The sequence below is a fragment of the Eurosta solidaginis genome, chromosome 2 (assembly GCF_040869045.1).
Source record: "Eurosta solidaginis isolate ZX-2024a chromosome 2, ASM4086904v1, whole genome shotgun sequence".
NCBI classification, from domain to species: domain Eukaryota; kingdom Metazoa; phylum Arthropoda; class Insecta; order Diptera; family Tephritidae; genus Eurosta; species Eurosta solidaginis.
The window spans coordinates 27,451,797-27,466,297 of NC_090320.1; the positions used below are offsets into that span (position 1 = coordinate 27,451,797).

At 35.2% G+C, this 14,501-nt stretch overlaps 1 protein-coding gene across 7 annotated transcripts in view; it reads left to right on the forward strand.

Moving 5' to 3' along the window:
• Positions 1 to 223: 223 nt before the first annotated feature.
• The window catches only part of LOC137239451 (clavesin-2-like), a 56,275-nt gene continuing 41,997 nt past the window's right edge, over positions 224 to 14,501 (forward strand). The window contains exons 1-2 of one of the 7 annotated variants that reach the window (XM_067764767.1): positions 463 to 771; positions 12,386 to 12,617. Coding sequence is in view for 1 of the 7 variants with exons in the window: in XM_067764765.1 (XP_067620866.1) it covers positions 549 to 585 (37 nt within the window). In the remaining 6 variants the exon portion in view is untranslated. Of the gene's footprint in view, positions 442 to 462; positions 772 to 865; positions 885 to 12,385; positions 12,618 to 14,501 lie in introns of those variants that run through there. The other 6 variants (XM_067764768.1, XM_067764769.1, XM_067764770.1 and 3 more) reach the window with 6 other exon arrangements.

Genomic DNA, 14,501 nt, shown 5'->3' on the forward strand with positions numbered 1-14,501 from the left:
ACCATTTGTAGGGGAAATGCTTCGAAGAATAACCTTTTAGCCGAACCTAGTAGCCGTAACGTTAACGAAATTGAAAAATGGTATCATTAACGGAATCACACAGTTTAGGGAATCACCCTAATATACATACACACATACATATTCTCTTAATGAGACTTAAAGCTTCTGAGTCGGCATTTTGTGAGAGCATATCTACAATAGCCATTTAAAATCATTATACGCTATGTTTGGTAACAAAACGTCGGTTCTGGCGGAAGTGACAATTCCAGCTTGTGCTTAGTGTGGCTATAAAGTCGTTTCGAGTATAAACTCACAAAATATGCAACGATATGTACGTATGAAAGAATATGTCCATTTGTATATTAAAGCGTAAAGAGCAGAAATATATAAATGTAGTCACACCAAAGTGTACGAGAAAGCCGTAATCACGTTTTAAGCCAGGTATATTCATTAGTCATTCGTTGGTTGGACCGGACAAAAGTGGTTCGATCGCGCAAATACAGTGTGGATATGATGAATTGTTGATATTCTTTGTGGTTAATTATAAAATGTGTAAATTGAATATGCATATATGTATACATATATGTATGTAACATATGTTTTTAATAAATATTGTGCTTAAGAAATTGTGAAATTTAATATGTACTTAAAATTGTTAAAAAAGTTAATATCCCAGAATGCAGAAATGTATATAAAGCAGTTGCGCAAAACAGACAGTTCACGGCCGTTATTGAGATCTTTGATTTTTTAATTCATCTATTTAGTGGTTATGTATGTATTTGTGTATGTTTGTACATTTGCATTTGTATTTTATGTGCATTAGAGCGTATCGAAATTAAGAGTTCCAAAGTACAAACCCCAATATGAGCCAGTTTTGCCCAACAGTTTAGTAACAAAACGAGTTTTTTTGTAACACTAGCATATTAAGGGCCCTTTTTATCTGAAGGATAGCAATCTATCGGATAGCTTCATATAACGTCGCATGTGCATCGTTTAAGCGCGGTATCCACATCACAAGAAAATGCTCAAGAAAAATTTAGTTTATACTTATTGTATGCAAAATAGTAGTGGCCAAGTAATTTTCACATTTCCTGTATCTCTTGTTCTCAAGACACATAAATCCCATTTAACAATACATCAGAAGAAAATTTGTTAAAAATGACATTTATGTTCAAATAAAACTGCATTCCATTGAAAAACTCATAAATACAGTAACTGTTATCCATGTTGTGTTCTTAAGGGGTCGTTGCTCAAGAAATAATGAGACGCACATCATCAGAGCTGCTCAATCCCTATACACTTGAAGCACTTTTGTTTTTGTTTTGCCCTGAATCCTAGGCACAGATTCAAATTCACACTTTGAATATAAAAAAAATTTCATAGCACTCCCATATGCCCTCACATATAATTTCGAATCATATGAAAATGCTTCAATTTTTTATGAAAGTACCAAGAAAAAGCACCCACGTATGAAGCTCAGGCACTTGTGTATGATAAAAAAATTTACACTAACAATTTGAAAACTAAAAATTATTCAAAAATATTATAGCACTAAAAAAAATGTGTAATCAAAATTGATTCATAAATAAAATTAAAATAGATAATTGACCGCGGAGTTGAAATATATGGGGCATATGACCAAATAATGTAAGAAAAACTGTACCAAAACAAGAGGAGCATATTCTAACTTCATATGATATTAGTTAATTATCCTCAAGGGAGTCAGTAACTAGTGATACAAAATTCAGGTTCAGAACTAGACCTAGAGTGCCGAATAAGTATTAGTTCATTAATAACTAGATTTTCAGTTATAAAATCGACAAAAAACACTGCTACCAGCTTTATCTAGCTGTGGTTACATATGAGTATGCCTCTTTCTAAACACTTCCACAAGTACGTAACTATCGAAAAAGTACCAAAAAGAAATTTGTATATATTGTAACGAATTTAAGGAAATTCCGTTTATTTGCAACGTTCTGTTAACGTTCGTGTTGTTGAACTGTCGTATAAATAACTCCAATGTTCTGTATTGCAAAATGGGCTTTATTAGACCACTTTGGGCGTAGTAGAATTATACTTCACTTCGCAACTAATAGCGTGTTTAAATCAAACTGATTACTGATTGTTCAGCTTGCGCTGTTTTATACTCTCCGTTGCTTCGTTCGCATATTGACGTTTCACCTTCTAGAACTCTTGTATCTCCTGCTTGGTAATTAGCTATATGAGTACATGCATATTTGTAGCTTATAGCCATATGCGTGTGTAGGTGTGAGTAACTACTTCGGCTGATGACCACATCTGTGTGTGTGAGATATCTCTTCGTTGCCTTGTATTTATGTGTGTAAATGATGACTGATGTATTCATGTTGCGTGATTATTTACTAACAGCTTAGTGATGCTGAAATTCGCCACAATATGTATGTAGTTAGGAACTAGTGAAAAGTTAAAGCAGCGGGGACAATTCCCACCGCCTAGGACATCGCCATGTTAAATTCGCCAGTTGAAAACATGTAAAAGAGATAGATGGCGATCTATTAGTGGTTCAGAATGCAGTAGAAATGCACTTATTTTGAACTAGAGATTCTCTTTACGGGGTAGTTTCTGTGACTTTTTATTTCAATTCGGTATATTATTTTTCTTAGTTATGAAACATTTTTTGACTGGAAGTGGGGCGAACCGTAAAGTAACCATGCCTATCATTTACTTGTTAAACATTTTATTAAATTCAAATGGTATTTCAGCACCTCAGTAATCTCTGTTGCTAATAAGGTAAGTGTCCCTAATTAAGTGGTAGTACGTTATTTCGTGGCATTTCGATTTTTTCTTCCAAACAAGGAATTGGGGGAGTGTTTCTTTAAACCGAAAATTTCATAATAAAGATTGGTTTTTACGTGGTTTTATCGTGGTACACTTTTATTAATCTATTCGTCAATATTTTAATCAAAAAGCTCTGCGAAGCGCAACACTTTAACGAAATAATGGCGTTATGGAACTTTTGTTTATTCAATAATTGTTCATTTAATTTAAAAAAAATGTATCAAGATTTCAACTTCTTTACTATTGTTTTGAATGAATATTGATAATAGAAAACAAGTAAGGAAGGCTAAGTTAAAGAGTATTTTAAGAGGAAGTGGGCTATAGTTTTATAGATGGACGCCATTTAGGGATATCGCCATAAAGGTGGACCAGGCCTGACTCTAGAATTTGTTTGTACGATATGGGTATCAAATCAAAGGTGTTAATGAGTATTTTAAAAGGGAGTGGGCCTTAGTTCTACAGGTGGACGCCTTTTCGAGATATCGCCATAAAGGTGGACCAGGGGTGACTCGAGAATTTATTTTGTACGATATGGGTATCAAATGAAAGGTATTAATGAGTATTTTAAAAGGGCGTGGGCCTAAGCTCTATAGATACACGCCTTTTCGAGATATCGCCATAAAGATGGACCAGGGGTGACTCTAGAATTTATTTTGTACGATATGGGTATCAAATGAAAGATATTAATGAGTATTTTAAAAGGGCGTGGGCCTAAGTTCTATAGATGGACGCCTTTTCGAGATATCGCCATAAAGATGGACCAGGGGTGACTCTAGAATTTGTTTGTACGATATGAGTATCAAATGAAAGGTGTTAATGAGTATTTCAAGAGGGCGTGGGCCTTAGTTCTATATGTGGACGCCTTTTCGAGATATCGCCATAAAGGTGGACCAGGGGTGACTCTAGAATTTGTTTGTACGATATGAGTATCAAATGAAATGTGTTAATGATAATTTTAAAAGGTAGTGGGCCTAAGTTCTATAGGTGGACGCCTTTTCGAGATATCGCCATAAAGGTGGACCAGGGGTGACTCTAGAATTTGTTTGTACGATATGTGTATCAAATGAAAGGTGTTAATGAGTATTTTAAGAGGGCGTGGGCCTTAGTTCTATATGTGGACGCCTTTTCGAGATATCGCCATAAAGGTGGACCAGGGGTGACTCTAGAATTTGTTTGTACGATATGAGTATCAAATGAAATGTGTTAATGATAATTTTAAAAGGGAGTGGCCTAAGTTCTATAGGTGGACGCCTTTTCGAGATATCGCCATAAAGGTGGACCAGGGGTGACTAGAATTTATTTTGTACGATATGGGTATCAAATGAAAGGTATTAATGAGTATTTTAAAAGGGCGTGGGCCTAAGTTCTATAGATGGGCGCGTTTTCGTGATATCGCCATAAAGATGGACAAGGGGTGACTATAGATTTTGTTTGTACGATATGAGTATCATATGAAAGGTGTTAATGAGTATTTTAAGAGGGCGTGGGCCTTAGTTCTATATGTGGACGCCTTTTCGAGATATCGCCATAAAGGTGGACCAGGGGTGACTCTAGAATTTGTTTGTACTATATGGGTATCAAATGAAAGGTGTTAATGAGTACTTTAAAAGGGAGTGGGCCTTAGTTCTATAGGTGGACGCCTTTTCGGAATATCGTTATAAAAGTGGACCAGGGTTGACTCTAGAATGCGTTTGTACAATATGGGTATCAAACGAAAGGTTTTAATAAGTGTTTTAAAATGGAGTGGGCCTTAGGTCTATGGGTGGACGCCTTTTTGGGGATATCGCCATAAACGTGGACCAGGGGTGACTCTAGAATGCGTTTGTACGATATGTGTATCAAATGAAAGGTGTTAATGCGTATTTTACAAGGGCGTGAGCCTTAGTTCTATAGGTGGACACCTTTTCGAGATATCGCCATAAAGGTGGACCAGGGGTGACTCTAGAATTTGTATGTACGATATGGGTATCAAATGAAAGGTGTTAATGAGTATTTTAAAAGGGCGTTGGCCTTAGTTCAATAGGTGGACGCCTTTTCAAGATATCGCCATAAAGGTGGACCAGGGGTGACTCTAGAATTTGTTTGTACGATATGGGTATCAAATTAAAGGTGTTAATGAGTATTTTAAAAGGGAGTGGGCCTTAGTTCTATAGGTGGATGCCTTTTCGAGATATCGCCATAAAGGTGGGCCAGGGGTGACTCTAGAATTTTTTTGTACGATATGGGTATCAAATGAAAGGTGTTAATGAGTATTTTAAAAAGGAGTGGGCCTTAGTTCTATATGTGGACGCCTTTTCGAGATATCGCCATAAACGTGGACCAGGGGTGACTCTAGAATGTGTTTGTACGATATGGGTATCAAATTAAAGGTATTAAACGGGACTAGCCCTTAATTGTATATGTGAAGGCGTTTTCGAGATATCGACCAAAATGTGGACCAGGGACCAGAACATCATCTGTCAGGTACCGCTAATTTATTTATATATGTAATACCACGAACAGTATTCCTTCCAAGATTCCTAGGGCTTTTGATTTCGCCCTGCAAAGCTTTTTCATTTTCTTCTACTTAATATGGTAGGTGTCACACCCATTTTACCAAGTTTTTTTCTAAAGTTATATTTTGCGTCAATAGACCAATACAATTACCATGTTTCATCCCTTTTTTCGTATTTGGTATATAATTATGGCATTTTTTTCATTTTTCGTAATTTTCGATATCGAAAAAGTGGACGTGGTCAAAGTCGGATTTCGGTCATTTTTTATACCAAGATAAAGTGAGTTCAGATAAGTACGAAAACTGAGTTTAGTAAAGATATATCGATTTTTGCTCAAGTTATCGTGTTAGCGGCCGAGCGGAAGGACAGACGGTCGACTGTGTATAAAAACTGGGCGTGGCTTCAACCGATTTCGCCCTTTTTCACAGAAAACAGTTATCGTCCTAAAATCTAAGCCTCTACCAAATTTCACAAGGATTGGTAAATTTTTGTTCGACTTATGGCATTAAAAGTATCCTAGACAAATTAAATGGAAAAGGGCGGAGCCACGCCCATTTTGAAATTTTCTTTTATTTTTGTATTTTGTTGCAACATATCATTACTGGAGTTGAATGTTGACATAATTTACTTATATACTGTAAAGATATTAACTTTTCTTTTAAAATTTTAATTAAAAAAATTTTTTTTTTAAAAAGTGGGCGTGGTCGTTCTCCGATTTTGCTTATTTTTATTAAGCAGACATATAGTAACAAGGGTAACGTTCCTGCCAAATTTCATCATGATATCTTCAACGACTGCCAAATTAAAGCTTGCAAAACTTCTAAATTACCTTCTTTTAAAAGTGGGCGGAGCCACTCCCATTGTCCAAAATTTTACTAGTTTTCTATTCTGCGTCATAAGATCAACTCACCTACCAAGTTTCATCGCTTAATCCGTATTTGGTAATGAATTATCGCACTTTTTCGATTTTTCGAAATTTTCGATATCGAAAAAGTGGGCGTGGTTATTGTCCGATATCGTTCATTTTAAATAGCGATCTGAGATGAGTGCCCAGGAACCTACATACCAAATTTCATCAAGATACCCCAAAATTTACTCAAGTTATCGTGTTAACGGACAGACAGACGGACGGACGGACATGGCTCAATCGAATTTTTTTTCGATACTGATCATTTTGATATATGGAAGTCTATATCTATCTCGATTCCTTTATACCTGTACAACCAACCGTTATCCAATCAAAGTTAATATGCTCTGTGAGCTCTGCTCAACTGAGTATAAAAAATTTGAATATAAACCTCAAATTACCGCTTAAAGCGATATCACGAATTTACGTACACCAAATTTTGTGCATGCCCCTAATTTCGTGGTATACTGCGCATTTACATTTCAGCAGGAAAGCACGCATTTTTGGAGTGGAGTTATTTATACGTCAAACCTAATTCGATCTCTATTCGCTGATTATTGGGTTAATAACTTAATTTTATAGAAAAAATTACAAAAGCTCGTTGCACAAAAGAAGATTTGACAGAAGCGCTTAATGGTGTCACTAATGAAAAAAATAAAAAACAAAAATAAAAAAACATTTTTAGTAATAATAAATAAAAGCAATTTTTACAAAAGTAACAAGTTACATCAATTGAATAAATTTTTTTTTATTGTTTATTTTTATTTTAAAACTTTTTCATTTAATGTTACTTATTTCATATCAATAATGTGTAAAGTTCTAAGAAATCTTAAATTTAATGAAAAAATACAAAAAAAAAAAATAAAAAAAAAACAAACAAGAAATCAAAAAGAAAACAACAACAAAAGAATAAAAATAAAAAGTTTTTGAAAAGTACGTACATTAAACTATTTTTTTTTACTTATTTATTTTGGTCTTGAAACTCTTTCTTTTCATAAATAAAATAACAATAAAAAAAATAGTTTTAAATTTTAAATTTCTGAATATGAATTTCAGTAAATCAATTTGTGTATCTTTAGGAATTTGCGTTTGAAATCAATTATAACTATTTTTTTCATAACAATAGAGTTTAACTAAATACCAGGAAATTAGGGACACTTTACTGCGGAATTAGGTACATCAGAAATTTTTTGCCACGAAATTAGGTACATTTGAGGAACTCACGCATTTTGATTTATATAAATTAAAATATTTGTTAGTTTTGTTTAAAAGTAGGTGGAAACTTATCTTAATTGATCAACTTAATGGGAAAAATTAACCTTTTTAGTTTTCCTTCATTTGTTTTAACGCAAGTGAGGTAGAAAATCAGAAAAATCCTTAGTACCACGAAATTAGGGACACTTACCTTATATGTATGTAAATTTAAACTCATATTTAAAACAAACCACGCGGAGCCCTCTAATTTAGCATTTCAAAAGTTTTAAAATTAAATTTCCAATGCAACATTCGCTTTTAGTATGATTGTTGAAACCCAAATTCCGACGATGTATGTATGTATATTTGGGTGGTTACAAGGTATATGGTGAATTTTAATTTTTGTTCTATCTTTCGAGGCACCCTCCTAAAATATGCCAATAGATCAGAAAATGATTATTGCACTTTACGTCAAAACTATTTTCAATTCAACAATAAAATATATAGACAAACAGACGGTCTTGGAATGGGAAGCCCCATATCAGCAATTCTTATGGAAGTGTTCATGCAAAATCTGGAAAAAAAGTACATACAGGAGCTGAAGTCCAAATTAGGCGTGGCATTTTATGCTAGATACGCGGATGATATAATATGCGTTTTAACTACTAATAACGAAGAACTTGTACTGGAGTACCTCAACAAGCAGCATGGAAATATAAAATTTACAATGGAAACCGAAAAAGACGGATGAATCAACTATCCAAGATAAATATTGATAAAGAAGCCAAAAGATTTAACTATGACATATATAGAAACCAACGGCCACCGACACAATAATACACAATACTTCAAATCACCCGCAACAGCATAAAAATGCAGCATTAAGGCACTTGGTACATAGACTTGAAGGAACACCTCTTACACAAGAGGCATATAAGAGAGAACTTAAGGTCATTATAATATCGCTGCAAACAACGCCATAAAGGTGAATCAGGGTTGACTCTAGAATTTGTTTGTACGATATGGGTATCAAATGAAAGGTGTTAATGAGTATTTTAAAAGGGAGTAATACTTAGTTCCATAGGTGGACGCCGTTTCGAGATATCGCCATAAAGGTGGACCAGGAGTGACCCTAAAATTTTTTGTAGTTGTATAGGTGGTCGCTTTTTCGAGATATCGCCATAAAGGTGGACCAGGGGTGACTCTAGAATGCGTTTGTACAATATGGGTATCAAACGAAAGGTGTTAATGAGTATTTTAAAAGGGAGTGGACCTTAGTTCTATAGGTGGACGCCGTTTCGAAATATCGCCATAAAGGTGGACCAGGGGTGACTCTAGAATGTGTTTGTACGATATGGGTATCAAATTAAAGGTATTAATGAGGGTTTTAAAAAGGAGTGGTGGTGGTTGTGTAGGTGGTCGCCTTTTCGAGATATCGCCATAAAGGTGGACCAGGGGTGACTCTAGAATACGTTTGTACAATATGGGTATCAAACGAAAGGTGTTAATGAGTATTTTAAAAGGAGTGGGCCTTAGTTCTATAGGACGCCTTTTCGAGGTATCGCAATAAAGGTGGAGCAGGGGTGACTCTAGACTGTGTTTGTACGATATGGGTATCAAATGAAAGGTGTTAATGAGTATTTTCAAAAGGGAGTGGGCCTTCGTTCTATAGGTGGTCGCCTTTTCGAGATATCGCCATAAAGGTGGACCAGGGGTGACTCTAGAATATGTTTGTACGATATGGGTATCAAATGAAAGGTGTTAATGAGTATTTTCAAAGGGCGTGTGGCTTAGTTCTAAAGGGGGACGCCTTTTCGAGATATCGCCATAAAGGTGGACCAGGGGTGACTCTAGAATGTGTTTGTACGATATTGGTATCAAATTAAAGGTATTCATGAGAGTTTTAAAAGGGAGTGGTGGTAGTTGTATATGTGAAGGCGTTTTCCAGATATCGACCAAAATGTGGACCAGGGTGACCCTGAACATCATCTGTTGGATACCGCTAATTTATTTATATATGTAATACCTGCCAAGATTTCAAGGGTTTTTTATTTCGCCCTGCAGAACTTTTTCATTTTCTTCTACTTAATATGGTAGGTGTCACAACCATTTTACAAAGTTTTTTCTTGAGTTATATTTCGCGTCAATAAACCAATCCAATTACCATGTTTCATCCCTTTTTTCGTATATGGTATAGAATTATGGCATTTTTTTCATTTTTCGTAATTTTCGACATCGAAAAAGTGGGCGTGGTCATAGTCAGATTTCGTTCATTTTTTACACCAAGATAAAGTGCGTTCAGATAAGTACGTGAACTAAGTTCAGTAAAGATATGTCGATTTTTCCTCTAGTTATCGTGTTAACGGCCATGTGGAAGGACAGACGCACGACTGTGTATAAAAACTGGGGTGGCTTCAACCGATTTCGCCCATTTTCACAGAAAACAGTTAACGTCATAAAATCTATGCCCCTACCAAATTTCAAAAGGATTGGTAAATTTTTATTCGACTTATGGCATTAAAAGTATCGTAGACAAATTAAATAAAAAAGGGCGGAGCCACATAATTTACTTATATACTGTAAAGATATTAAATTTTTTGTTAAAATTTTACTTTAAAAAAATTTTTTTTTTAAAGTGGGCGTGGTCCTTCTCCGATTTTGCCAATTTTTATTAAGCGTACATATAGTAATAGGAGTAACGTTCCTGCCAAATTTCATCATGATATCTTCAACGACTGCTAAATTACAGCTTGCAAAAGTTTTAAATTACCTTCTTTTAAAAGTGGGCGGTGCCACGCCCATTGTCCAAAATTTTACTAATTTTCTATTCAGCGTCATAAGTTCAACTCACCTACCAAATTTCATCGCTTTAACTGTCTTTGGTAATGAATTATTGCACTTTTTCGGTTTTTCGAAATTTTCGATATCGAAAAAGTGGGCGTGGTTATATTCCGATATCGTTCATTTTAAATAGCGATCTGAGATGAGTGCTCAGCAACCTACATACCAAATTTCATCAAGATACCTCAAAATTTACTCAAGTTATCGTGTTAACGGACGGACGGATATATGGAAGTCTATATCTATCTCGATTCCTTTATACCTGTACAACCAACCGTTATCCAATCAAACTTAATATTCTCTGTGAGCTCTGCTCAACTGAGTATAAAAAGAAATAATGAAAAGGAAAACAATAGCTGGACGACTATGACATATACTGGAAAAGCAACATATAAATTGGCAAACTTCTTTAAAAAATACAACATTAACACAGCATTCAAAACATCTAGGGCGAAAACTAAGAACTAACACTAACTCAGAGGATCCGTTTAGCAGACACGGCGTATACAAGCTTACATGCGGATGCCACCCAGCATAGTTACATAGGACAAACAGGACGGCAAATAAGAACGAGGTTCAGAGAACATATTAGAGATTACAACCAAAAAAACACGGAATCCAAACATTATACCCGAGTCTAGCTTTGCGAATCGAGAATGAATGTTTCCCAGCAAATAAAACAGTTAGGGTTCTTCACATACAAGCAAAAGGCCGACGTCTCAACGTACTCGAAAACATGGAAATCTACGGTAGAATAATAAACGAACAGATAAACTCAATTTCAAACAAAGTAATCACACAGGTACAATAGACAAACACACAACAACAAATAAACACAAAACAATTAACACACCAGAACAACAAACCCACAAAGAAGGTCAAACGACTAAAATCATGGATTTTTACCTACCCCAGTCAGCCACACAAATCGATTAGTAAACCACCACAGCACGTACATATAACTAAATATACACAAGCATCAATTTTGACAATACCTGCTCATGTACCTACGAACTATAAATACGGGACAAACGACAACAACAGATCAGAACGAAAATCGACACTGATGATGGCACAACGCCGAAACCGGTTTGTCTCAAAACCAAATTTGACAAGGGATGACGGAAAATCGTTCCAATATACATCGATTATTGCAAAGTGTCAGTGCAATCCGATAATGTTAACACGTGCCTCAATGAGGTCAAAGTTAGGAAAGCAGCGATTTTACAGAAAGAAATTTTAGTGTTTCGTCAGTAAAAGCGAAACCATTTATGCCAGGAACTTCACTCGTATATCATTCGAGAGGTAATTTTATTTGTATTAATTTTGATTAATTCGGCCACCCTGATCGGATAAATGCCAAATACTCCTAAAAATAACCGTTTTATAAAAATATTATAATATAATAAGATACAAATTAATACAAATCAAATTACCTATCGAATGATATACGAGTGAAGTTCCTGGCATAAATGGTTTCGCTTTTACTGACGAAACACTAACATTTTTTCTGTAAAATCGCTGTATTTCTAACATTGACCTCAATGAGGCTCGTGTTAACATTATCGGATTGGCCTGAAACCTTTCAATAATCATTTCTGATCTATTGAAAGATAGAACAAAAATTAAAATTCACCATATACCTCTGTAACCACCCTAATGTATATTGAATAAGTTCCCACAACTTGAGGCTAGAGGTCAATGTAATTTTTCGCTACTTTCAACATTAAATTTATTGACTCTTGTATGTTGGTGATATAACTATTGACGTAATATTTTAAGCAAATATTTTGTAACATGAAACCAAATATTCACCTTTTTCCGACCTCAAACAATTAAAAATTTTTAAATACATTTTTTCAAATACAAAAAAAGTTTCAGTGCACATACAATTTTGTACATGTATTGTGATTCGCACTTCCACATAAAAAAATTTTGAGCAGCACTGCACATCATAAAAAATCTTTAGAAAAAGGTAGCAGAAAGCATATGAGTTTTCTTGAGAAGTTTATACTACTTGACAAACGAAATTTTTCTTGAGCATTTCTTTGACTTTACCCAACACGTATTTTTTCATAAACTTTCGCTTAAACAATCGTATTGGAATAAAATTTGGCATACTTCTTCCTAGCACAAGAAAGAATTGAACCTGACCACGGCCACATTTTATGTATCAAACATTTCAGTATAACAAATAAAATTCTTCAACATTTCACTGACAAATTGAACCATTTTCATCAAACTTGGAAAGTAGAGCTTACAAAATCTCCACAAAAAATTAAAATACAAATGGCGAAGCAACGTCTACTTATTTAAAGAGTTTTTATCAGCTTTCACTGGGGATACCTGGAGAACGGCTAAAGGTAAATTGGCGAAATTTGGCCCACATCTTCTCTTATACAGGAAAAATAAACTAAAATTAGTAGATAACCATGGTCAATTTGTATTTAAAAAATACAAGTATGTATATGTTTTGACACATTCGGACACATTTGACGTGATACCTCTGAAACTTACGAAGGCACTATGCTAATATTTAAGAGGTACAAGCTCGTAAGGACGACAACGCTTACTTAGGCGTCTCTTGGCTTTCATAAAAGCGTTGCATCGAGTTTTGGTAGCTATATCACAACAACGGTTAAAGATATAGTAATTAAACTTAGTCTGCACGAAATCTGTTGATAACTACGACCAATTTCTTATATATTTGTGTCTCCGATACGTATTTGTTGTTTTATATATGCTAAAATACATGTAATGATGAGTCTTCTGACGGATAGACTGAATGATAGATGGAAGATCATTACTTAATTTTAATTTTCTTTTGGTACATGATGTCGATTCGTCCGTTGAATTAAAATGATGGGTGCTACGGAAACAATAGTAAATCGAATAAAAGCCATATCATCGCCTCTCGGTAGCAGCCATGATTCCCAGTCATACAGGCAGATATCATAAGAAACTTATAGAGCATGATTTTTGTTCATTGAAAGAGGATATTACTTTTCATTGCCCTCAAAGTCCAAAGTAGTAATCGCTGGCAAAAATTATAATCCGTTTGGTTTCTAAGGTGACATTACTAATCAATTTAAAATTCAGGTAAAGTTACTTTTGACTGGAGTTTAAACTCGTACTGAACAACAGAGCTTGGTGTCAAAAATCAGAAATAACTTGAACTGTATCCTAGGAGCTCACAGCTGGGTGTATAGGCTTCTGTTTCACTCGAATTTAGACAACTTTACATGTGTTACTTTCGGGTTTTCGAAATGTCTCAAGCCAGCATGACATTGGGCGCACGTTATACTTCTGGGTTTTCGATACGCCTTAATGTACATATCTGTGTACTACAAACAGTTTATCAAACGTTGGAATTGTCTACCGTGGTTAGCCCATTTGATTTATCGAGCCAACAAAAAAATATTAATTAAGTACGTGAAGTTAATTTTTTTATCTATGCGTACACATAGGAGACTTCTTTTTTGGTGTCTAAATATCGGGTGTCATCAGCAACAATATTGTCTATGTGCTGTAGAAAAAATGAATAGCGTGACAATATATTTAAGATACTATGTTTTAATGTAGTTCCCTACCTACGCTTCGATGGGTCTCTTGGAGCCACAATAGAAGTGAAAGGTTGGCGCAAGGGCGCTCTAATGGCAGATGAGGCGATACACGTGTATACAAATGGTTCCAAAGTAACGGAAGGAGTGGGTACTACGGCATTCTGCGCTCACCCAGAAATAAACAGATCCCACAAGCATATCACTGTAGTGCTTTTCACATGGATGTAGCCGCGACTTAATCAGTACAAAAACTGGAGAAAAATAGCTCAAACCAAGCACTCCTTGGAAAGAATCGGAATAAGGAGAAATATGATAGATATAGATAGATGTTGTGAGGTTAAGCACTGCGACCTATTGGTCTATTGTGCCCTCATTCTCTTTACAACACCACATCCAAGCGGAATTCTCTGAGAACATCAAGAATGGTTCTCGGCTCCAGAAAGTGTATGTGACTACTTTCTAATATCGGTGATCCTAGGTTCCTCGCGACTGCATCGCATTCCATCAGGATGTGTTCTGCAGTCTCATCTTCGCGATCACAGAATAGAGAGAGGCTACTAAACAATATGCTTAATTTATGCATATGGTGACCTGTGAGTATGCCTGTTAAAATTCTAAGGCTACTTTTTGGGAGGTTAATCATAGCTTTATATCGCTTTGAGTTGTACCTTTGCCTGCCGCATT